At 51.2% G+C, this 25,787-nt stretch overlaps 1 protein-coding gene across 1 annotated transcript in view; it reads right to left on the minus strand.

Moving 5' to 3' along the window:
- The window catches only part of Clic6 (chloride intracellular channel 6), a 36,632-nt gene extending 12,320 nt beyond the window's left edge, over positions 1-24,312 (minus strand). Inside the window, exon 1 of the mRNA XM_040750453.1 lies at positions 22,924-24,312. Coding sequence (XP_040606387.1) covers positions 22,924-24,015 — 1,092 coding nt within the window. The 5' untranslated portion in view covers positions 24,016-24,312. The remainder of the gene's footprint in view (positions 1-22,923) is intronic.
- Between the last annotated feature and the right edge of the window lie 1,475 nt (positions 24,313-25,787).

Genomic DNA, 25,787 nt, shown 5'->3' on the forward strand with positions numbered 1-25,787 from the left:
GCTCAAAACCGTCTTTAACTCCAGTTCCAGATGGTCGGACTCCCCCTACTGGCCCTCATGGGCACTGCATGCACATAGTCCATAAACACAAAGACAAGTACGCACATATAATAGAGATAAATGAATCTTATTTTTTTTAATGTACAAAAAAACTGGGACCAAGTAGATGGTGACAAAGCCATGGAGGACTTTCTCTGGGAAGTTTTCAGACTGGTCTCTGGGGGTGATTCTCATGAAAGTAAAATGTTACTTAAAAAGACAAAAAAATGGCAATGCCAGGCTCTGCCAGCTTCTTGGGTCTGGCTGCTGTTTTGTTTGGCTGTTTTATTTTATTATTATTATTTGGTTGTTTTGGGCCAGAACCTCAAGTCACTCAGGCTGGTCTCAGACTCATCCATAGCTGAAGATGACCTTGAATCTTAGCCTTGCCACTCCCCTCCCCCCGCCCCGGAGCTGGGACTGTGGATAACTTCCTGTCTCACTACACAGTCACTTCCGCACCCCCGCCCCGTGACACTGTCTGCTGTGAGACTGTCGTCATAGCTGGGCAGAGGCCAGCGTCACGCATGGCAGCCCCTGGTGGTGAGTTATCCTTCATTCCCTCTCCAACCTCGGGTATTTTGTTATCCACGGTAAGTCAGTGAGCAGACAACCCATGAACAGATATTCCTACGGGTTAAGAGGAGAAATGATGGCAGTTCAGTTTCTAAAAGCGCCAGCCACAAAGGCTGCGTGCACAGGAGTCTCCCACTGACCCCGACAACTGCTGGACCTGGAGTCCCCTAAGCTCCCTGTCTGTGTCCCGTATCCCCTAAGCCAGGCCTCCCTTCCTGCAGCTGACATGGGTTATCTGCCTATCACAAGCCAAGGATCTGGGGACTCCCCCAGGTGGAGTCGGCGACGTGACGGCCCAGTGGCTGACAAACACAGCCCGCCCAGGATTCTTCACAATCCCATGGCGTGGGACCCTGAAACACTGCCCTGCCTCCCCCACCTTGAGGACACACCTGCCGGGACCCCATTGCCCTGTTGCCCTGGCCTCCCGCTGTCTGGTCTGTGGCACAGATGAGCTGTGCAGGATGCCCAGCCCCTGGTGTCTGGAAGCCTGTCCTACATTCTCTTACCTGTGCGGGTCTGGGCACAGTCAGACCCAGCAGAGGAGAGGGAGAGGAGACACAGGGGTGTGCAGTCTGGCCAGCCCTGACTTGCCCACCGGCTTTTGAGCCTCTTGTTTTTATAATAGCTCCGCTGAGCACAATAACGTCTGGAAGTTCCACGGAGTGGGGTGATGGTTCTCCTCGCCCCTTGGACCTGGTCATAGCTCATTGTGAACGGGGCAAAGCCCTGCTGAGTTCTCCTGTTATGTAGTGTGTCGGAAGGGCCACAGGACAATGTGCTCTGTCCACGAAGCCTCCCTGCCCCTCACTGCCTCACGACACAGCACCCAGAGAAGAACTGGATTACACAGGCGGGTCCACCCTGCTCTATCTGATGCTCCCAAACTCACACCCATGTTCTCCCTCAAAGCTGTCCTCACCACATCCTCAACCCTGGCAGCTGCTGCCTTTGGTGGAGATACCACATATATAAAGCATATACAAATTGCTTTTGACATTCAACTCCATAAGAAACTTTGGCTTTGAGTCATAGAGATAGTCCGGCTGCTGGATGCTTGCTATGCATGCGTGAGGACCTGAGTTTGAGCCCATGAACCCATGTAAAAAGAAGCCAGAGTGGCCCATGCTTGTAATCCCACTCCAAAGAGATGGAGACACAGAGATCTCGGGGACTTGTGGCAAGCCCCAGGGACAACAAGAGTGCCTGCCTGGAAAAAATAAGGTGGAGAGCAAACAAACAGACACCTGTGCCAACCTTTGACCTCCATGGGCACCCACACATGTGCGCACACACACACACACACACACACACACACACACACACACACACACACACACACCTAAAGCTTAGCAGGCCAGTCTACAGGTGAGAGAATGGTCCTGAAGGCCGCAAAACTCATGGTGTAAAAACAATGAAGAGATGTTTGACTGCCCATGATCCCCCATGTGGCCTTGACACGGAATCATCCCAACCCAGAGGAGCCCATAAACTGAAGGCTGCTAGGCATCTTCGTGAGCTGCCCCCCAACTGCCAATAAAACAGGATTTACAGATCCAGCGTTGCCTCATCCTAAATTGCTCTAAAACTTTCTTTCTAGCGCAGTCTGCTGCAAATGAGGGGGTTACGGGAACATGGTGGGAGGGACAGGGACGCCTTGCTTAATTTTATTACTTTAATGCGCTTCAGTGCTAGGATGTGCCAGCAAAAATAAAGGCGGAGATACGCCATCTCCACGGTCCATTATTGAGCAATAATGGGAGTGGATCGCCTTGCTTGTATCATTAACCCGACAAGATGATGGGATAAATACATATACATTCGGAGTGAATAACTGACACTGTCCCCATAATTGGGAGGCTCTATCATACGGGGTTTTATTTCCCAATGTTGGTAATTCTCTCTGGCTAATTGCACTCTGGGCTGAGATTTCTCAGCAGGGTTCTCAGCCTGCAGGGGAAGTTTTTGTAGGTCCATGTTTCTGATTAAATCAAATTAAGTAGCTTGAGAAATTGAAGTGTTTTTTTTTTTTTCATCTTCAGCAAAGCCTCAGACACTGAAATGTTGCACTTTGCAGGGTGGGGCAGGGGGCGTCTTGGATGGCAGGTCTCAGAGTGTGGCAGCTCACCTCCGGCCTGTTCGCGGAAGGTTCCTCTGCAAATGGCATCTACCCTGGCCTTAGGGGTGCAGTAACATGGCTGGTCCCCGGCCTGCGCCTACTCAGGGGACCCCAGGTTGTGGACACAAGGGTCTAGCTAGCAGCAATGCAGCAGCGAACAGATCCTCTTCTGCCCCAGGACCTCAAAATACCAGAGCCGCCCCCACTAATCTGCCACACTTTCTTAACCCCGAATTTGTGGAAGGAATTGTTTGCTACCTGTAAGCTTTTTTTCCCTTTGACCAAATGACCATTCTGATGCCCTAGAGCGGTGGTTCTCAACCTTCCTAACGCTGCAACCCTTCAGTACAGTCCCTGGTGTTGTGGTGACCCCCAACCGTAACATTGTTTCGTCGCTACCTCCTAACTGTAATTTTGCCATTGTTACAAATCATAGTGTAACTATCTGATATGCGACCCCCAAAGGGGTGTGACCCACAGGTTGAGAACCACTGCCCTGGAGGTACAGGTGACAGCCGCACTGTTACCGTCCACTGTGGTGACTGCTTTCAGCGGACCTAGTAGACATCTCAGTGCTGGTGACAATCTTCAAGCATACTCGGTGGCTCCTCATCACCCCGCCCTCATCACCCCGCCCTCATCACCCCGCCCTCATCACCCCGCCCTCGTCACCCCGCCCTCATCACCCCGCCCTCATCACCCCGCCCTCATCACCCCGCCCTCATCACCCCGCCCTCGTCACCCCGCCCTCTCGCTCTTTCACGCCAAAAGACCATATATGATGGGGAAATTCCTTCTTTATATGTTTCTCTTATTGTTTGATGAATAAAACATTGTGGCCAGTGAGACAGGAAGATAGGCAGGACGAGGATGAGGGGAATTCTGGGAAGGTAGGCAGACGGAGCCTGCTACAGAATCACCATGCTGCCAAAGGGGTGACAACACGCCAGGGCATTACTGGGTAAGCCACAGTCTCGTGGCAATACATAGACTGATGGAAATGGGTTAATTATTAAGACAGAGCTAGCCAATAAGAAGCCCTAGTCACCGGCCAACACTTTTATAATTAATATAGCGTCGGTGTGTTATTTGGGGGCCCAAGGGTGACGGGACCTGCCAAGCAGGAAACCTACAAGTACACATATACCCACCAGCTTACTTTCTCAGCTTCTTGGTTCCACCTTCTTTCTATATTCTGTAACATAAGCACATTTTTTTCTACTCTTAGCAAACCCCAGGAGAAACAATGCTGGGTGTTGAGGAGAGATGAGAAAGCAGTGAATTTGGTGTCCCCGTTTTTCTGGTGCCCAGATGCCAAATGAGGAAAGAGGAGGCACGCGTGTCCTGGGCACAGGAAGTCTCCTGGTCCTCACAGGGGTGAAGGGACCAGAGTGGGGTGGAGGGATCGGAGAGTAAATATGGCGGCCTGGCAAGGCTCTGAAGAGAGATAACAAGAAACGATGGCCGTTGTTCCCAGGATACAAGGGGGACTTTCGGCTAAATAGAGATGGCGGGTGCTCAGAAGAGGTACATGTCAGAAGGAAGATGGACGTGGGCAATTGGAGTCCTTTCAGAGGGGAGTGAGGTAGCAAAGGACCAGTTGGAACTGGCGCTGTCACGGAACCCCAGTGGCCAGGTAGTGAACAATGTCAACACACTCACTTCCCATAACCCCAGAGGCTGAGAAGTCCGGGGTGGAGGTGCCAGCCCCCACTGAGAGCCTTCTTGCTACGTCAGAACATGGAGAATATCGTCACTCCTGAAGTCAAAAGAGACGAGCACCTGGGCAAAGAATCCCACTGTGTGTCTGCTCCCACTGTGTGTCTGCTCTGTGGACCGTTAAAAGCCAGCAAATGGCCCCATTCCTGGGTGAGGAACTTCTAGGGTACATGGGGACTGTCCCACTGGGCCTTCCTGGGAGGGCTGAGGTCTCTCTAAGCCTCAGTGAGTTCCTGGAGCCGGTGACCCTATCTGTCCCTGTCTCTGGTCATTCTCACAGGCACTAGCAGTTGGCAGCAAAGAGAAATCTGGGACTCTACTGATAGTGACTTTATTGAACCAGTGCCCCCCTGGGAGCACCCCATGGGAGCACCCTGCCCCTTCTGCTGTGTCAATAGCTGTGAGTTTCTGGGCCTGTGTAAAACCCACGCGTACTCGCTGCAAAGAGCTGTGGCGCGCTGAGCCGCATGTGCCACAAAGGGAGAGACCGGGAGGTGGAAGAGGAAGGCAGCAGCGAGAGGCCCTAGTGACAGTCAAAAGCATCTTCCCCAAGCAAGCCACCTCAGCCCCAGCCTCCTGGGGTCACAGTGACGGCCCGTGCTGTAGGGCTGGGATCCGAGACACCTTGAGTTCCTATGATTCTGAAAAAAAGAATTACATTGCAATATTCTTCATGGCCCTAACTCACTTATTCCTAATTTACTCCTGCCCCGCCCCACCGTGTGTGTGTGTGTGTGTGTGTGTGTGTGTGTGTGTGTGTGTGTGTGTGTGATAATCAGAAAGTGACATTGAATGTCTTCCTCGATGGCTCCCCCTCTTAAGTTTCTTGAGACAAGGCCTCTCACTAACTGAGCCCCTGGGATCTGTCCATCTCCACCCTGCAGTGCCGATGTTCCAGACGTGTACTGTGTACCCATGTTTTTCCATGGGTGCCGGGGATCCGAACTCAGGACCCCGTGGCTCGCGCCGCAAGTGTGCACTTGACCCACTGAGCCACCTGTCTCCGTAGCCCGACATCTCCATGTCTAGGCAACACCAAGTTCCTCTGAGACATGGCCAAAAGGGAAGAGGTAACCCTGGTGCAGGGGAGGGGAAGCCTTCGGCCCCCCGCTGCTGAATAATCGCGAGCCTCCGTCACTTTAAAAACAAAGATCTGCCCTGAGCTCGTGGGTCAGTGTGTAAAGATCTTGCTTTGAAAGCACGGGGCCCACAGTTTGGCCCTCTAGACCCTGCGCATTTTAAAGGCAAGGCATGATGGCACACGCCTGTGATCCCGGCGCCATGGAATGGAGACAAAAGAGGTTCCTGGGACTCCCTGGCAGCCAGACAGCCCACTTGGAAGGTTCCAGGCCAATGAGAAATCCTGTCTGAAAGAACGAGGTACACAGAGAGAGAGAGAGAGAGAGAGAGAGAGAGAGAGAGAGAGAGAGAGAGAGAGAGAGTGCAGGGGGCAGGGATAAAATTACTGATATGCCTAAACATCTTGGGGGCCCAATAAAGGGAGCTATTATTGTCATATTATCAGCAGCAGCATCGCTACTCTCCCAAACCCGACCCCATCAGAACAGGCAATTACGGAATTTAAGGTACTTCTTAACAAGCCTCAATTAGTGTGATTTTCATGCCAGCCCACGTCCTCCTCAGGGAAACGGATTTTTTCCCCTCTCTCAACAAGTCACCCATCCCATACCTACTCGGAGGAAAAACTTCAAATGCCTTTAGTAGAAAAGGCAAATAAATCTTCAGCCAGGAAGCAAAGAGGCAAGACTTCTGGCCTGGCACTCAAGTCCGAGAGCCGCCCTGACCTCTTTTAATGAAGGGTCCATGGCGGTGAGTGTGCACACCTTGACCATGGCAGGGCTGACTAGCCCCCCAGAAGATATGACCCCATGCTCATAAAAGGCTTGTCTCTGGAGTGGAGAGATGGCCCCGAGGTTAAGAGCACTGCATGTTCTTCCAGAGGTCCTGAGTTCAATCCCCAGCAACCACATGGTGGCTCACAACCACCTGTAGTGAGGTCTGATGCCTTCTCCTGAGGTACATGCATGTACGCAGTTAAAAAACTGTGTGCATAATAAATAATTTAAATTTTAAAAAAGGCTTGTCTCCTTCCTGACTTGGGTTAGTACTAGGGCACCCAAGCAGGGGTCAGCTTGCCTGGTTTGCCCAGGACCAAGTCTACCAATAGTCTCTTGCCCGTGTTAAGTTCCAGGCAAGCTGGAAGGGCTTTTCACCCTAACACCTGGGCAGATGTTACTGAAGTCCTCCTCGGTCACCCAGAAGCAGGCCGCCACACCCCCACCAGAGAACATCTGCATGGGAGGACACAGCAGATTCCACAGCTGACAATGAAGGCTGAGGAGGTGGCCCCAGATCCCACGGCAAGGACCCATCGGCTCCCATGGAGACTGAGCGGACGAAGGAGTGAGACCTATGGGGTACAGGGAGGAGGCGGGGCCTTAAACAGCCCAAGCCTACCCAGAGCTAAACGCAAGTCAGCATCTGCACCCTGCTCTGGGCCTGACTTCTGCTGAGCTGGACCAACAAAACCAGGCATCAGAGGGCTGACACCCCCAGCATAGCTCAGCGCAGAACACGTAACAGACACACCTGACCGACAGACACTGAACAAGAGGGCTGGGAACGAGTCCCTTCTCCCTCTCAAAGTCTCTCTCAACAAAGGCTTCCGTTCCTCTCCCATCCTCCAGGGGGCTCCCCTGAACTCAAACCAGAGAGTCTGCATCCAGAATGAGCAGGGAAAGCTGGCAGGAGTCCCCTGGCGGTAGGTCCTGGTGGTCTCTCCTCCCAGGAAGCTGAGGCTCAAAAGACCTGTGTCAGCCACACAGGCTCCCGCCTCCATTCCAAGAGTACCTGCATCTCCTCCAAGCCACAGGCCTGAGGCCCTGAGAAGCCCACAGCCACCCTGTCTTTTCCAGGTCGAATCATGAACTAAGCAATCACACCGTGAAATATCGATGGTGACGATGATGGCGGTGGCCAGGGCCGCAACAGTGACTTGGACATACACAGCGTGCATTCTGTGACGCTTACTGTCTGAAACGTGTTACTTAAGTTACTACCATCGATCCTAACAAGGGCCTTGGTGGATATGTATGTCCTGTTACTATCTCCATTTACAGATGAGAGCTAACAGACAGACAGACAGACAGACAGACAGACAGACAGACAGACAGACAAGGGGACCTGCCCAGGGCCACACAGCAGGATTTGAATGGAAGGACCCAGCTAGTGTGAATCCAGTTCATCTCGTGCTATGAAAATGGGAGAGACCCCTGCCCTTCCTCTGCCTTCGTGGGAACGCTTCCAGAGCTGGGTGGTGCTTTCTGGACTGCTTCCCTCATCCCTGCAGTACAAAGGCGGCTTGCAAGACTCTGAGTGACAACAGGAGAGTCGTGCCAGAAGCAGGCAAGCACAGGGGACGCCATGTTTGGAAGGGAGATGGAGCAGGGTTGGGACCCTGGCTGCGCCGTCCTGTGTGCCGAACCAGTGGGAGGGAGTACCTGACGGTGCTGGTGGGCGCCTTTGGGGCTCCTAAACGACACACTCCCTCTTCTCGCCAGGAAAAGGGGCAACGAGGTCGACTTTGTAACTCCACTAACCCTGGAGTGCAAGGAGCCCGGCTTGATTAACAGCGAGTCCTGACCCTGCAAGACTGCCGCCACAAGAGAAAAGGAGGCGGATGTAAAACAGCTGCGAGCTGTGGCCTTTGTCCCCTCTCTGCCACCCCGTATGCTTCATGTGGCCAACCACGGAGTTTGGGTCTGGGTTTTTGTTTGTTTTTCTTTAAAGTGGGTAGAACCACTGCCCCCATTGACCACAAAGAGTTTTCAGGAGAAGCAGGGAGGGGTAGTGCTGGGTACTAAACCAAGTCCTTCCTAACACCGACCTCTGTCTTGCAGGAGGAGACTTAGGACGGCGCCATTAGCCATGTGGCGCTCTAGAGACGCATAAGGATGCTAAAGAAAGGGCGGGGCCACGCCGCTAACCACGCCCACTTTGGGCGTGACTAGAGACAGGGCGGTGAACGACGCCGCTAGCCAGGCCCACTTTTGGGCGTGGCTAGAGGGCGTGTACGGAGGTTCTTATAAAAGGCTGCAGCAGAACCGCACTCGCTCTCTTTCCAGCTTCTGGTTCTGGTAGCGGGAAGGCTGCTTGACTCATCTGGGTTTCCTTAACCTCTCAGCCTGCCCCTCCCACTCTCCACCTGAGGAAGCACCCATTGCCAACCTCAGTTTCCCAAGAAGCTTGGGAAATACTCCCCAGCTGGTTTCCCAAGCGGGTCTTCCCTTGACCACCACTGTCTCTGCCATTGACTGACAATGACGGCAATGGGGGAAATGAGTTCGGACAGTTCTCACCTATGCAGTAGACGGTGGGAGGGGGGTGTGACCCGTTTAAAGGCACCCGCACCCTAACTCACAGCACCTCCCAGCCCATCGCCTTGCCAGGCAGAGAGGTCTGTGCGCATCCTGCCCACGTGAGGAATTTTTGAGACGCGGGTGTCACCCTGCATGATTACGAAGCCTCTAGCCCCAATCATGGGGGATCCTGAAAGTGCAGCCCTCTCCTAGCGGCTGTGAGGAAAGTTTCCACCAGGGGAGGACCATCAGGGAAGGAGTTGCTGGCCCTGATGTGTGGAAGGAGGCGGTCGTGGATCCAGAAGGGCGGGTGGTCTCCAGCAGCTGGAGAAGAAAGAACGCGGATGGACCCCTAGAGCCTCGGGAGAATCCAGCCCTCCGGAAGCCAGTGAGAGGCCGTCATGCTCGGACCAGCAAAACCGTAAGGCAGCAAGCCAGGCTCGCCTAAGCTTTCTAGACTCTGGAAATCTGCTACACCTAGAGCCAGAAAGCCTCTGCTGCGCAACTTCCGACGGGAAATCCAAACACTTGTCCCAGACAGCCTGGCAGGTGAGCTCAGTGGGTCAGAAACAGGGACAACCTGTGACACCGCGGGTGCTTAGCCCGTTTCTAGAAACTTCCTTCATGGAGCCGCTCCGGGGATTCATGTAATGGCGCAGGCGCCAAGGAAGGCCAGCGAGCTTCCTTTGTCCCAAGCTGAGAGGCCAGAGCTTCTGTGTGAGCCCCAGAACTACCAAAGCTGTTCTGGTGTCAACACCGGAGACGCGCTCGCCCCTCCGCATGGCCTCTGGGGGCAGATGAAGATTTGCAGCCTGCCCTCTGAGACCTAGCCACTGCTTAGGGAAGGCATTGGTGCCCCCTGGTGACGAGAAGATATATTTTCCACGTGTATCTCTTGACTCACCACAGCCCCCAGGAAATACCCGCGAGTGAAATGTAACTAGGATTTAACCCCTTAAGGCGCCTTAATCACCCAGATGTCCCTAGAACTTGGGGGAGTGTCCTTCTGCGTAGGATTTCAGTGTTGAGCAATGAATTTTCTGGCTGGGGAGACAGACCAGTCAGTAAAAGTGCTAACTGTGTGAGCATGGAGACCTGAGTTTAGGTCCCCAGCACCCACATGAAAAGCCGGGAATCTGTTCCCACATATACACCCCAGGGCTGGGGACAGAGGAGAGAGAGTCTGAATCAGTGAGCTCTACATTCAGTGAGCACAACAACATAAGGTAGAAGCCAATAGAGGGGAAACAGCTGATGACCGCCTCCAGACTCCACACACGGCACCATGGACAAGGACACACACACACACACACGCACACACACACACACACACACACACATGACACCATGGGCAAGGACACACCCACACACATGAACATGTGTCCATACCACAGACACATTGAGGGGGGAGAAAATAACAAATAAATCCAGAAAGTCTAGAAAAACTAAATAACCCTAAAACAGAGCCCCACCTCCTGTGACATCACCGGGCTCGGGGTCCCACTGAGCCTCATGCTGTCACCTGCGTTTTCTTTATAGTCATTTTGTTAGGGCTCAGAGCCGTTCATTTGCTTTTGCCTCTTGTTTTGTTTTGTTTCTGTTCCTGTCAAAGCTCTCCCACTGAGGAGCGGCTCTGTTTTAGGGTTATTTAGTGGAGTCTATCTGTAGCTTCATGTTTCCGAAACCCCAGGCTGTGTCAGCCTCCTGACCGCTGACACTTGGAGACTATAAAATAAGCCTGTCCGACTAAACCAAAATGCCAGGGTTCACCAGCTTTAGGAGCAACCTGGGCTGCGGTCCTCTGGTGAAGAGTGACAGATGTTAATCAGGTGACCGTGAGGTCACGCCGTCGTGTAAAATGTGCCAGAAGGTGAAGGTGAGCTCTCAAAGCAGACAATCAGTGGTGACTTTTACAAAATGCTGTGGTATTTAGAGAGGGGGGGAAGAAATCACAAAACTTTGTCGGAACTCTGTCCCAAAGGAGTGTTCTTCCGCTTTTAACAGCCCAGAGTCACTGGACATCTTGTAACAGTTAAATCCTTACATAGTCAAGGGTTCTGGGTCAGGATGATTAATATGCAAAACTTCAAAGTTCTTTGTCAGCCAAGACAGCGCCACTCTGTAGGTGTTGACAGTTCAAATGGAGCATTCCAGGGTACTTCAGACAACACAGAATTATCTGGAAGCTTTATCCTCCCCATTTCCAACTAGGGCCTGGCTTGACTGACACAAGGAGAAGGTCCCTGGCCCAAGGCCCAGTGGGATCAGCTGCTTGCTAAGGGAGAAACACAACCGGCCGCCAAGGCCAGCATACTGGCTGAGCTAGAAGGAAGTCTTCTCCGTGTCACATGTTTTGTTTGGCAGGCCCTCCATCCCCACCCTCACCCTCACCCTTGGGGATAGAGGACGAGAGGGGTTAACCCTGTTTCAGGGTTCCCCAACCTGGGATCAGCTTGACATCATTGTCTGAAACACGGGCACGGGGCAAACCATGAAAAGGCTCACGCGGTGGGGGCGTGCACCTTTAATCCCAGCACTCGGGAGGCAGAGGCAGGCGGATCTCTGTGAGTTCAAAGCCAGCCTGGTCAACAGAGCAAGTTCCAGGACAGCCAAGGCTACATGGAGAAACCCTGTCTTGAAAAACTAAGCGAGGAAGAAGGAGGAGGAGGAGGAAGGAAGGAAGGCAGGAAGGAAGGAAGGTTGGGCATTGGTGGCACACGCCTTTAGTGACAGCACTTGGTAGGCAGAGGAAGGCAGATCTCTGTGAGTTCAAGGCCAGCCTGGGCTACAGAACTAGCTCCAGGACAGCTATGACTGTTACATACTCTGTCTCAAAAAAAAAAAAAAAGCGGAGGAGGAGGAAAGGGAGGGAGAGAGGGAGGGCCACTGGGGTGACCAGAGCAGACCACCCTGAAGTTGAGAAAGAGGGCAGGACCGACAGGCAGGACACAAAAGATGCCTGCAGACACCCTGGAAAGTCTCTGGCTTCTTTAGGGAGGCGGGTAGGGGAAGGGACCCTCACTAACTGTGAAGGAAACCACTCGGTTGGCTATGTCCCTTTGTCCCCTGCCTGCCCCTCTAGGACAGCAGCAAGCACCAAACCCAGAGACAGAGATGAGGTTCCTTGCAAAGTGAGAAGCTAACAGACGGATGTGCAGGCACCTGTCACCTGAGGAGGAGAGAAAAGAAAGTCTGTGGTGACCCCAAGTCCACCACACGCCCTCGGAACCCTTCAGTACCCTGTTTGACGATCCCACCACACAAATATGGGTCTCACTTCTCCCACAAAGGGGAAAACTGTCCTAGGTGAGGCAAGGTTTGTTTTAGCAAAAATAAAACGTAGTGGGTTCCCCCCCCCCAAATGAAAGTCTGCACAGTGAGCGGCCCCTGAAGAGGAGCCAGGTGCGTTGCCAACGTGGGTCAGCTGTGTCTGCAGGTTCCTCTGGAATTCTGCTCTACCGGGAGGAAAGCCCCCTCCCCCACTTAACTCAGAAATGGCTCGCCACCACTCCAACGACTCCCAGATACACTTTATAGAGTTCAAGACTATGAAACTCAGACGCTACCTTTTCAAACAGCCCCCTAGCCCTAAACATAGCCCAAACTGTGTACGGTTTTTATTCTTGTCAACTGTTGTAACAATTAATTAATTATTAGAGAGATCAAGGAGTTGACCCACATAGCTTAATTGCCTAACCACATAGCTTTTCGGCTTTCAAATGCTTAGTGATGTCGGCGTTCCTTGTCACAGCAAGTACAATCAAGTCATGAAAAGTAAGTAAACAAATAAAACGGCCCTTGACTTTTTTTTCCTTATGTGAATTAAGCTCAGAAAATGCAAGGCTATTTTTAATCCTCAGTTAATAATATGGCCAATACCAGCCAGAGCTTTTACACGGAGATGAAAAGCTTAGTTCCTTGTAAAAATTCTCACAGGGAATTATTACAACAAAGGAACACCTTGTTCTGAAACACCCTGTGCTATAAGTTCTTGAGTGACAGAGTATTCCAATCCCTAGACTGGCTCCAAGGGGGAAAAATGTGCGGAAACCAAGTAGAAAGCCCGACAGCGACAGGCAGCCACCCCCTCTACACGCCGTCCCGACACCGCCCTTACCCATCCCGTCCCTGCCATCTGGGCCCCTACCTTCTTATCTGCTTGTATCTGACCAACCTAGAACATATATGAGCTTACATGGCCCCATCACTGGCTGCCACGAGACAGACTACCCCAGGATCGGGGATCTAGAGTGTTGTATCTCGTGATGGTTTAGAAGCGGCATTTGTGTGTGTGTAATCAGCTGCGCACACGCCACAGCAGGCCCGGGAAGTCTGCAGACACAGGCCCTCGGGAGCTGGTTCTCTCCTGCTACCTTGTGGGATCCGGACATCCAGCTCAGCTTTCCAGCCTTGCACAGCAAGTGCTTCTATCTCGCCAGTCCTGGGGGGTCATGGAGACACAGCTGCCCAGGTGCTGTTTGCACCCCACATGGCATTGGCAAAGTGACTTGGTATTCAGCCGGTGTGTGGGCCAGTTGTGGGCAACATGAGGTAACTTCACGCGGGTGTTCAGTGCCCTGTGAACACAGCTGTAAGACTGACCATCAAATGCACTGCCTGCAGGAGGTGTCCCCATCATGGTGGCCTCAGGATTACCAGTGAATGGGCAGAAGTCACGCAGTCTTCAACAGTAGAAACAACCTAGCAGCCGGGCGTTGGTGGCACAAGCCTTTAATCCCAGCATTCGGGAGGAAGAGGCAGCCAGTGAAGTGAGAGGCATCCAGGCCAGAGTAGCCCTACACTGATTTCCAAGCATCGATGACCAGAAACGACCATGAGAACAGCAAACACGTTCCCACAAAAGTAAGTGGAGAACATGCGAAGACAGAGGTCTGATTCCTTCGGGACAAAAATCAGGAAGAATAAGGTTTCGAAAGCCCGTCTGAAAAAATCAGACAAAGGACCTACATAATCAGTCACAGAAAGCAGGAAGCAGGAGATTTCAGACACCGAAAAGCAGCCCCACCCGTCGGCATCATACGCAGAAACCTGAAATAAGGGACAACTCCATCACTTTGCACCTTCCGGATTCAAAGAGTCTGATTACTCAGGACAGGAGAGGGGATGGCCCCAGGGACGGCAGGACCTCAGAGGACTTTACAAAGCCCATCTGTGAGAAGGAAAATCATCACGTTCTACGCACACATCCCTTTTCCCCTGGCAATGCCACTCCTAAGAACTTAGCTTCCTGTTCCTGACCCGAAGGATGTTCAGTATGGTGCCGGTTAGCGTATCATGAGAGTACTAAGACATTTTCAACAGGAATAAGGATGCTTTCTAAAAAAAATGTTAACATACTGGAACAAATCGAAAATGTGCTTCTGGTGCACTGTTTTTGTGTGACACAATAGAGCCAGAATTGATGTTGGTAAAATGTATCCCCAAATGCTTGACTTTCCCCTCGAAAGGTGATGCCTGGCACCACTCCCTTTCAAGGATGGGCTTGGTAGCTCTAGTCTGATGAGCAAAATGGCATACAAGTCACTGTTCTGCTTTTGAGGCAGGGTCTTGTATACGGCCACCTGGACGCCAACTTGGTATGCAGTGGAGGATGCCCTTGAGCTTCTTATTGTCTGCCTCAACCTATCAAACCCTATTTACGTGGTGCCAGGGACCAAACCCCGGAGCTTTGAGCATGCCAAGCAGATATTCTACTAACTGAACTACATCCGCAACCATGACACTGTGACTTTTGAAATGAAACCTTTTCTTTGATTTTCCTTGGATCCCCATTGTAAGGACAGCCACAAACCAGGCCAGGAAGATGTGAACACAGCCTGGCCGTGTCCCACTTGCTGAGGAGCTGAACCTCCTGCTAAGAAGCAAGTGAGTCAGCCATCTTGGAAGGAGGTTCTCTGCCTCCATCAACCCTTCACCCCCAGCCAGCATCCTGACTGCAACCCATCCAAGCTGCTCCAGGATCCCTGTGCCTGCGCAACTCTGAACAATAAATGTCTCAGCTCGGGGATTCTAAGTCTTGGCATAATTCTACAAAGCAATTAATAACAAATCCGCCGAGGGGGCTGGCATCCAAGTTTGCTATGCACGGATGTCTCCAGGAGACCTTTAGTGGTTATCTCTAGGGAGAAAAGCTGGAACACGAATGCTCAGAGGTGGAAAAAGACTCGTTTTTCACTGTAGCATACTTGTTACATTCGTATTTTTCCCTTATGCTAATTTTTATCTTTTCGGAAGAATGCAGAGCCCATTTCAGTAAGAGCCACATAGGCTGCACACACCACCTGTTTTAGTTTGTACATGAACGGGTTTAATCTGTGTTCTACCTTGACCTTGATGAAATCAAAGCTGTGGACTTGGTACAGAAAATGCGTGTCTAGCACTGCATACGATGCTTAGGTCTTATATATTTCCCGCTCACTCTGGTAGAGCCTGGGGTCCTTTATTCTCCACAGCCTGCTCCCTTTCCTCTGTCTCAACCATACCCCATATTTGTACAAGTGGCAATGTGTGTCTACCTCAGAGTTAGTGTCCCTAGAGGTCAGCAAACTTTTTCTTTTTTTTTTTTCTTTTTTTTTCTTTTTTTTTTAAATTTTATTTTCCAGTTTAAATTTAGATAAGAAACAAGGTTGCTTCACAAGTCAGTTCCAGGTCCCTCTCCCATTCCCTCCCTTCCTCCCGAGCCCTCCCCCCCGTTATCCCCTCATTTCCCCAGGGAGGGTGAGGCCCTCCATGGTGGTGTGCATAGTCTGTCATTTCATATAGGGCAGGGCCTAGACCCTTCCCCAAGAGTTCGGGGTGAGAGTGCACCTCACATTGTTCTATGGGAGTCCAAAGTCCGTGTGTATACTTGGGATGGGTACTGATCTGCTGCCCAAGGCTCAATAGATTCCCTAGGCCTCCTCACTGACACCCAGATTCAGGGGGTCTTGATCAGTCCCATGCTGGATTCCCAGGTTGATGCCTGGGATTCAAGAGTTAACCTTTGTCTGGACAGCTGCTTCTGGGGGTTAAACCAGCCCAGTCTTAATCCCTTTGATCATCAGTCCTCCCTCTCTGTTACTGGCTTTCTTGAGTTCGGCTCAGTACTTAACCAAGGGAGTCTGCCTCTTCTTCGATCAGCCACTAAATAAAGTTTCTGTTTCCCTGACTCTCTGGCCATAGGATTGTAGGCTGGCACTCCCCAGATCTATGTCTAAAATCCATATATGAGAGAGTACATGCAATGTTTCTCTTTTTGTGACTGGGTTACCTCACTAAGGATGGTTTCTTCTAGTGTCATCCATTTGCCTGCGAATCTCATGATTCCATTATTTTTTTTCTGCTAAATAGTACTCCATTGTGTAAATGTACCACATTTTCTCTATCCACTCTTCAGGTGAGGGACATCTAGGTTGCTTCCAAGTTCTGGCAATTACAAATAAAGCTGCTATGAACATAGTGGAACAGACATCTTTGTTGTATGAATGGGCATCTATTGGATATATGCCTAAGAGTGGAGTTGCTGGGTCTTGTGGTAGGTTTATTCCCATTTTTCTGAGGAATCTCCATACTGATTTCCAAAGTGGCTGAATCAGTTGGCACTCCCACCAGCAATGGAGGAGTGTCCCCCTTTCACCACATCCTCTCCAGCATAAATTGTCATTGGTGTTTTTGATTTTAGCCATTCTGACAGGAGTGAGATGGTATCTGAGAGTTATTTTGATTTGCATTTCCCGTATGGCTAAGGATGTTGAGCACTTTCTCAAGTGCCTCTCAGCCATTTTAGACTCCTCTATTGAAAACTCTCTATTTAGTTCTGCAGCCCACTTTTTAATTGGGTCCTTTTTCTTAAAGGGCCTGACAGTAAATATTTTAGGCTTTGAGTTCTACAGAGTCTCAGCTCCGATTGTCACCGTGTAAAAAGCGATCCTAAACAGGTAATTTGGGGACGATCATAGCTGGCTCTGAAAACCTCTATGGGTACTGATAAAACCGTAATTCGCCTGCTTCTCAAGGTCCTAAAATATTCTTCCTTTGATGTTTTCAGCCACTTAGAGGTGAATAGCTAGTCTTAGGTTCCAGATGAGCAGATACTGAACCAACTTGTCTCCTCACCTCCCTGTGCCTGGGAAAGATCTGGAAGGGACGGGGCCATCAGCCAACTCTAGCCAACAGGACAGAGAGGGAAACCCACTTCCAGGTAGAGGGGTAAGGGGTGGGCCTGAGGAGAAGGCCGCTGGCCTGTGTTGACCTCCCTGGAAAAGGTCTGATGCAGCTGGCCAAGCGAGGAGGGACCCAGAGTGTCAGACTGCTCTTGTTGACGCTGCCAACTGCTGCAAACTATCTCTTGCATAAGAAGAAAAAAAACAGAATCTGTTTTAGCCCCTTGTAACTGCAGCTGAGAGCATGTCTCCTCCTGGTGCCCTTCTCAACCTCAGTCACCTCGGCTTAGCTCTGCTCAGAAAACAACTTTGCTGGATAGATGCAGCCGCTCAAACGTAGGCCACTTTAGAAAGACTTGAAGAGCTTGTGCTGAAGATCATCAGGGCTCCCGTCATCCGTGGAGCAGAAAGGGAAGTGGTTGTGTCCAACAAGTGTGCAACTAAAAAGGAGCTCTTTAGCAGGCGCAGCTGTGTCTTCCGGTCCCGCTAGTGCACACGCCTGCACACCACTGCACATTCCTGCACACTACTAAACACACCCACACCCACTGCACACACCTGCACGCCACGCACATGTCTGCATGCTACTAAACATGCCTGTGCACCACTGCACATGCCTGAACACCACTGCACACACCTGCACGCCCTGCACACGCCTGCATGCTACTACACATGCCTGCACGCACTACATATGCCTGCACGCACTACACATGCCTGCAAGCCACTGCACACGTCTGCACACCACTGCATATGCCTGCACGCTACTGCACACACCTGCTCACTACTGCACATGCCTAAACACTACGACACATGCCTGCACGCCACTGCACATGCCTGCACCTCACCCTCCATGCTTGAGTCTCCTTCCCCTCGCACCAGCACCCATTGGGTACCGTCCTGTGCTTTGTGACAGGCTAAGAGCTGAAAGAGGGAAAGAAACAACCGCAGGGTCTTTTACACATCAGCTCCCAGGCTACTGGAGAGCTCCATCTGCGTAGCCTGCCGAGCGTCGGTCCTCCGTGCTAATACGCTCTGAGAGGACAAGGACCTTCGTGGTCTTGCTTTTTGGCCACAGTATCAATGTAACCCCTAAAGTTCAAGTGCTGAAAACTTGGTCCCCAAATTCACATGTTGGTCTATTCGGAGGCCAACTTTAGGAGACGGATAGGGTGATGAGGTCACGGGGGTGAGGTACTCAGGACAACACTGGTCAAGCAGAAAGAGACAGTAACTAGACCTGTTGTCTCATCTAATGACACCTCTAACGTGTTATGACACAGCCACCCAGAAGCAAATACCATGCTCTTGATCCCATCCTGCAGAACCACGAACCAAATAAACTTCTCTGCTTTATAAACAGCACAAAGTCCAGCATATTGTTACGGTAACTTCGGGTCTTTTGTTTACAGTATTTTAAAACATGCCCCAATGCGCTCGGATTCTAATCTGGTGTCCAAATACAGTACTTTGTGTATTCCAAGATAACAGATTATCCTGACGCCCAGTATATCACCTGACCCAAAAACATTAACCTGCATCTGGGTTTTTACATGGTCCTTCAATTTTTAGGTCTTACCTATGTATCTAAAATGCAAGGGTGAAACACTTAAAGGATCTGCTTCTTTCCAACGCTCCCAGAGACGGGGCAGCCGAGCATGCCACACTGAGAAATGTTGGCTGTGTGGAATCTGGGCCCTAAGAGACCTCAGGTGAGGTGGAGGGGCTTGGGCAGGAGACACCACTGCTCCCATGAGGCTCGGTGGCATCAGCAGTGGAGCAGAAAACAGATGCCTCAACCCCGAGTCCCAGCATCCATAGCCCTACAGCTAACACGTGCCCAGAAAGAATATATCTTATTCTTCTTCCAAGGGGATGCTGGGCTGGGATTGTGGAGACCCAGGCTTGTGTATAGAGCTTGCTTCTCACTATCAGTCACCTTGAAACCTTCAGCATGAGCGTCACCAAAGCAGGGACGAAGTGAGGAGCGTGAAGTTGGAGGGCCAGGTCGGAGGGTTGAAACAAGTAGGCCCTATCTCATTCAGATTGGTGAGGGGTGTGGCTACCTGCCTCCTCTACCCCACCGCTGTGTGCCTGTACAGTTGTAGGAGAGAAGAAGAAGAAAAATCGCACATCATCCTCATCACTCTGGTAAGCAACACTGCTGATTTTGTGTATGTCACTTTCAAGGCAATTTTAGAAGATAATCAGAAAACAAAGAGTGAGAAGATTAAAGTTGTAGGGGTGCTCTCTTGTTCATTCTCCTTGAGAGAGAACACGTAGTGCTCACCCTGGTGGGAAAATAACATCTCCCCTGGAGGTTCCCTAGAGACCAAGCTCCACAGAACAGGTCTCAACATGTTCTCGCCAGGCAGAATGTTCACAGGGAGCACCAGCCTGCTGGTCGACCAGTAGTCTCTAAGAAGCAGGTCCTGGCATAGTGCTGTCCAGCTGTGTGGTGTTACAGTGCTTGACGGCCTTCTATAGCTTGTTTATTTTTGGCACTTCTGATGACATAGCCCAAAGCTACATCTTCCTTGAGTTTTAATTTACTTTCATCAAATTTCAGTTTAGCTTTTTTTTTTTCCCTGATGGTCCAGGCAAGCCCACAGGCTGTTACACCTGTATTTTCTAATTCAATGTGAGTTGTGGAAAACACAATACTTGAGAATCCATGGCCTCTGACCCAGGGTCATTCACTAGTCATATGGAGGATCTTTATGTTATGCAAGATGTGTCAGAAAAGCCATATCTCGGACTCGCCCAGCCCTAACCCTGACTCAGAAAACACAAGCTGGATTTCAAACTGTGCTGTGAACCAGACTTCCCTGACCATTAAACCACTGTGGGTATTTAGTTTGTTGATCACCCCCTCACCCCCCCACCCCCCAGTATGTGCTCTCATGAAGTTCTTTCCTAGTCCTGAGTGAAAGAGAAAAACAGTCCTCTTAATAAATATATTTGGAAAATCACCCTATAGTTTGGTGACCTACTTATCTCTTCTCTAAGGAAAGAAAAGATTAGCAATTAATGATTAGCCATTAATTTGACGCACAAAGACTCAAGGGAGTCTTCCTTGTTGTGATGCACATGGCCATAGCTACTTTACAAGAATACATCCTTGTGCATTCATAGAATAAAATAAATGACAAGTTGTTAACATGATAACTCTCGTAACGATAAACAATAAATTGACCAGATGGCCAAAATCATAAGCCGACTTAAAGCTATGGTTATCACTAGTCTGTGTCATTAGGGTACCTTCTAGTGCATATTACAATAAATTGTTTTTAAATAAATTTACATATGGTAATAGATAAAATATTATAGCTAATATATTTATTTATTAAAAAATAAGAAAAGGGGTAAAAGTGCAGTGTTGGGAAGAATTATGCTATAGCCAAAAGCCATACTTCAAACATCTCCAGGAGCTCAACAGGTCAGCTGGGCCCCAGGAAAACCACCCTGAGCACGTGACCTAACTCCCTGATGAAGCCGATTAGCCTGTGGCTGTGGACTGCAGGGTCCACCTGCAAGGAGGTCTGGGAAGAACTTAAACAAGCCTGAACTGGCAACAAAATGTAATTCTGACCCATCTTCTGGGTTTTTCCAACACAATGTGGCAAATCTAGAAGATACGACAAGGTTTTGTTGTTGTTGCTTTGGGTGTCTTTGTTCCTTTGGGCTTCTTTGTTCCTATGGGTTTCTCTGTTCCTGTGGGCTTCTTTGTTACTTCTTTGTTTTGCAGAGGGAGTGATTAGTAGATAGCAGAAACCAAGAGGCCTTATCACCATGAGGCAGGTCTTAAGTGACCCTCAGAAGCTACCTGACCTCACTGTTGGGAGATCTGTTTGTTTTCTCAGAGAAGAGTAAAGACAAACAGGGAGTTGGGAGTCAGCTAACCCATATCCTAGGGACACCCACCATGGGCGACTCCCTCCGTGCAACCTGACCTTTGTCTATACCAACCACAATGTCCACAAAGATACATTGAGTTTTCACAACACCCTAGTCCCTAGCAAATGAAAACTCAACACCTAGAGGGAGTCTCCCTTAAAAATGGCCGGGCGCGGAAGGCGCCACATCAAAGAAAGCTGGAGTGAAGAAAGAAAAGGCGGCAGTGAGCACAGTCCCTGACACTATGATAACGCAGAGCGTCGCACAGCTCCAAGGCAGGTGCCATGCTACTGTGAAATCAGACAACCAGCATCAAGAAAGTGACAAAGCCAGGATTTGATGCAGACCCAGTGGCCAGTTCCTCATTCAAAGCCTTGTCACGTGCATGCCTCAGCCTGCACGGGAGATGTAACGACGCGTTCAGTCTGTCCAGGGAAGAGGACATGAAGATGCAGTTCACAACCAAGCAGAGGCAGGGAGGGGCAGGGCGCTCGTGGGGGACACCACTCAGAGGGTGGAATGGGTGCCAGTTTTCAAGGTTGGCAGGACCCGGACTGCGGTTGTTCTCTATAGCATAGAACCAGCATTGCAGTGTCATCAGTGACATGGACCACCCCACAGTGCCAAGGGAAGGCCAGAGAAAAAGGAGGGGGAAACTGAGGCACGAAGGGCTTGAGCCTGGGCCAGGAAGTTGGGTTTACTTGAAACTCTACCATAAACAGACGATGAAACGGAGGAATCAGTAAGAGCCTTGGTTTGCTTCATAACTGCAACCCGAGCAGGTTGGCCGGACTGCCTCAGCCATGCGATCAGAACAATGCAAAATGTCCCCCCATGGGAAACAGACGGCAGTCACCCAGCTCATGCACTCCAGTCCCTACAGGACTAGCCTGGGCTGGGCCTTCTCAAGATGGACTCCATCACTTTTCACACTCTCCAGGGTCTGCAAAACAGAGCCGGGAGTGGGGAACCATCTCACTGTTTAGAAGCACGGGCCGATCCTAGCCGTCCAGACACTTGGTTAAACCCTGACGTTGATCTCCTGGGAACATTTTTCTCTTTACTTATTACAATCTCTGCCAGCCAAGGAGGTTTAGACCCAAGTACCTCCGGTAAGCCTGAAAGTACTTCTGAAGGATTAGGGTTCTACATGAAACACATTCCTCATCTTATTATCTCTAGCTTCCTGGGGTCTCTGCAAAGGTCCCGAGAAGAACTTTTTTTTTTCAAACAAAGCTTTCGGTGTGAGCCGCTGCTGGACTTTGTCCACCTTTTTTTTTCTTTTGAAGCCTTGTAAAAATTACCTGTTTACACTCAAAACTTCCTCCTTGTGCGTCTATGGACTCTTTCAAAAGTGAAATCGTGGCTTTCCTCCTGACTAGAGGGAGCTCATACTACACAATGATGTTCAAGTCTCCAGCATGGTTAATTCTTCCAAAGTAAATCTTAAAATGTCCAGTAAACAGGGCAGCATAAGAGACTTTTCACTGCCCCCCACCCCCAAAGCACACTATCTGCTCTAACAAAACGAAATTATCTTTTTGCAGCTGAAAATGTTGGGCAACCCTCAGCCTCTGGAAGTTAAGTCTGGGAATTCTTACACTGAACCTACCCGTTCACATTTTTTCACTTCAGGGATTAAGGGCTCCTTTGGCAGTAATCTTTTGAAGACCAATAAGGCGGGCCACTTTTGTTTTCCTCCTAATTCTTTAATAACCTTGGGACTGGACGGGCCAGTTAGGATGTTCAGGACAAGGGACAATGGGACATCAATAGTAATATCGCAGACCTGACTCCCAAACCTCCCCCTGCAGGTGCGCACTGCGGGCTCCTGTGCAGTAACTGGGAAGTTACTTGGCACGTCTCACATGCTAGGCAAACCCGCTCTACCTCTGAACCGCATCCACAGCCCTAGCGTTTCCCAAATCTTAGCTTTCCCTTCTGGCTGATGGATGGAAGCGTGCACGGTTTTGGTTCTGCACGGGCCTGCATTAGAACGACAGGGTAGTCCTGTGCCTGGGGGTGCCAGATTTACCTTGACAAACAGAGTTATGTCATGCTCCTGTCCGGGGTCCTCCACCTCGGGTGCCGGGCCGTTCTCCCTGCGGTCATTCACGCGCCCCAGCTCTTCTGCTCCCTGAGCGCTGGGCTCCTCGGCGAGGTGGTTGCTGAGCTCCGCCTGGGGCTCCTCGTGGCCGGCAGCTTTGGCCTCCTCTTGGTCAGGGCTGCCGTCGGAACGCTTCTCCCCGCAGCGTCCCTCCAGCCCGGGTTCTGGCCTCGCTTCTTCCTCCCCGGTCTCCTCCTGGAGCCCGCCCTGCTTGCCATTCTCGCTAGCGTCTACCCTCGCCTCCTCCGTAGCAGCTTCTTCCGACTCGTCTTTCCCCAGGGCTCCCGCTCCCTCCGCGGCATCTTCGGCTGGAGCTCCCGCCAGCTCCCCGGGGTTGTGCCCTCCGACCTCTGCGGCTGCGACCTCAGTCTCCTCAGCCTGAGGCTGGGGGCTGCTTTCCCCTCCACCCCGGGGCTCACCCTCTGACCCGTGAGCCTCTCCTGCGGGTGCATCTGTGTCCATGCTCTCCCCTGCGGGTCCCTGGGCTTCCGTATTGATCTGCGACCCTGGTGCACTGCCCCCCTGCACTTCCAGACTGGACTCTACCTCTTTACACGCCTCTGGGGTTATGGGGTCCTCCCGCTGCTGGCGATCGTCCCCAGAGACATCGGGGGCCTCACCCTGCTCGTCTAGCCCGGGGCTCGGCTCTCGCACCTGCTGGGCGCCCGGCTCCTCCTCTGTTCCCTGCGGAAGCCCGGCGCCCTCTGGGTCGCGCTCTGCAGCCTCCGGTTCACCCAGCGCTCCGCCGGCACTCGGAGTCTCTGTCCCCGAGCCGGTCTGCGAGTCCTGCGTCTGCGCTCCCCCGACCCCTTCGTCCTGCCCGCAGCCTCCTTCTTCCTCCCCCGAGGCCTTCGCCTCTGCGCCCGCCCCCTGGTCCTCGGGCGCCTCTGCAGCTTCCTTGCTCGCCGCCTGCCCCTGCGGGTCCGCAGCCCCAGGTTCTCCTAGTCCCTCGATCCTCGCACCTTCAGGTTGCCCATGGGGACCCTGAGAGACCTCCTTGGGCTCCGCGGCCTCAGCCATGGCGAATCACTCTTCTCGACGCTGCTCAGGGGTGAGGGACAGGGACTGCCAAGCCCCCTCCGAGAGGACACCCCACTCCCGGCTCAGGAGGTGAAGGTTTCGCCTGATGCGAATCCAGCCGGCCCCAAGAGCTTTGTCCCTTCCCTCTAAGATCCTTGGGCTCTTCGTCTAGGGTTCGTGCTTCTCTTAGATTCGCAACCAGAACTCAACCCTGATGCGCAGGCCCGGGTGTAAGGCTAAAGAACGCAGCTTGCCTCTTGAACGCCTAGAAGAAACGGACTGGTTCTCTTCTGTCTCAGAAGTTGACCAGGAGTCCTCTGGGCGGGGTTTGTCTTCCCCACCTCCCAGCCTGTTTGGGTGGCCTGGGAACCTGGCCAATGATAGCCTTTCTGTGGCTTTTGTGGATTTTTAATGAAAAGGCTGAGTTTACTGGCCACTTTGGCGGTTTTTTTTTTTTTTTTTCGGGAACAGCTTCAAGTTTCCGTGCCATTTAAATCACAATCACAATCACATACGTCAGTGCCTAATTCTAGACTTACCTCACCTCACCATGAAGGAGACTTGGGCGCCTCTGGTCCTGAGTGGAACCCAGCCTCTCGTTCTACAGCAAAGGTATAAACCCTAAAGGAAAGAACCGGGGAGGTGGGCTTGCTGCCTTCCCATTTCCGTGGGTTCCAGATGGGAGCAAAGCCAGGGAAAGAGTTCTTCACCAGAAGTTTCTCTCTCCCTTCCCCCGAAGATGCTAGGAACCTGAATCCTCCCCCACAGCCCCCCCACCCCCCACCCCCCCACCCCGCTTTTCTAATTCATGATAAGGTCTTGAGCCTCGATGCTGTAGTAAGGTGTTTGAGACTGCAGATGGGGAAAGAAAATTCAGGATGTGAAAGAGGGGAACGTTACGGAATTCTCTGGGCTAGGAATCTCCTGGGACCACCCATCAGAGAACCTCCCCACAAAGAGAAGGGAGTTCTGGTCTAAAAGGAAAAACACCTAATCTTCTCAAAACCATTCTGTGGAACTGAAAGGGAGGGAGCCCTCCCAAAATTATTCTTTGAGGCCAGTATTTCCCTCTTATCAAAGGTCACAACAACTATAGGCCAATATACCTGATGAATACAGGTGCAAAACGTCTTAACAAAACACCAAGGATTTGAATGTAACCAAGGATTTGAATGTAACAGCGTGTCAAAAGGATCATTCACGGTTATCAAGCTGGTTTCCTACCAGGGTTGCAATTATGATTCAACACATACAAATTTAGAGATGCCATTCATCGTGTCAACAGAATGGCTGAGTGAGGGCTGGAAAGATGGCTCTGAGATTAAGAGTGGGTCCTGCTCAGTGGATCTCTGTGAGTTCGAGGCCAGCCTGGTCTACAGAGTGAGTTCCAGGACAGCCTCCAAAACCACAGAGAAACCCTGTCTTGAAAAAAAAAAAAAAAAAAAAAAAAAAAGAGTGGGTCCTGCTCTCTCAGAGGATCTGACTTTGATCCCCAGCTCCTCATCAGGTGGTTCACAACCTCCTCCAGTTCCAGGGGACCCTGTGCCCTCTTCTGGCTGCAAATGGCACCTGCACTGATGTGTGCAAACCCACACGCATAACACATATCCATCAATAAAAATAAGATAAAGGCCAGGCGGTGGTGGTGCACGACTTTAATCCCAACACTCGGGAGGCAGAGGCAGGCAGATCTCTGTGAGTTCGAGACCAGCCTGGTCTACAAGAGCTAGTCCCTGGACAGCCTCTAAAGCCACAGAGAAACTCTGTCTCAA

Source organism: Mesocricetus auratus, unplaced genomic scaffold (assembly GCF_017639785.1).
Source record: "Mesocricetus auratus isolate SY011 unplaced genomic scaffold, BCM_Maur_2.0 Super-Scaffold_100008, whole genome shotgun sequence".
In the NCBI taxonomy this organism is placed as follows: Eukaryota; Metazoa; Chordata; class Mammalia; order Rodentia; family Cricetidae; genus Mesocricetus; species Mesocricetus auratus.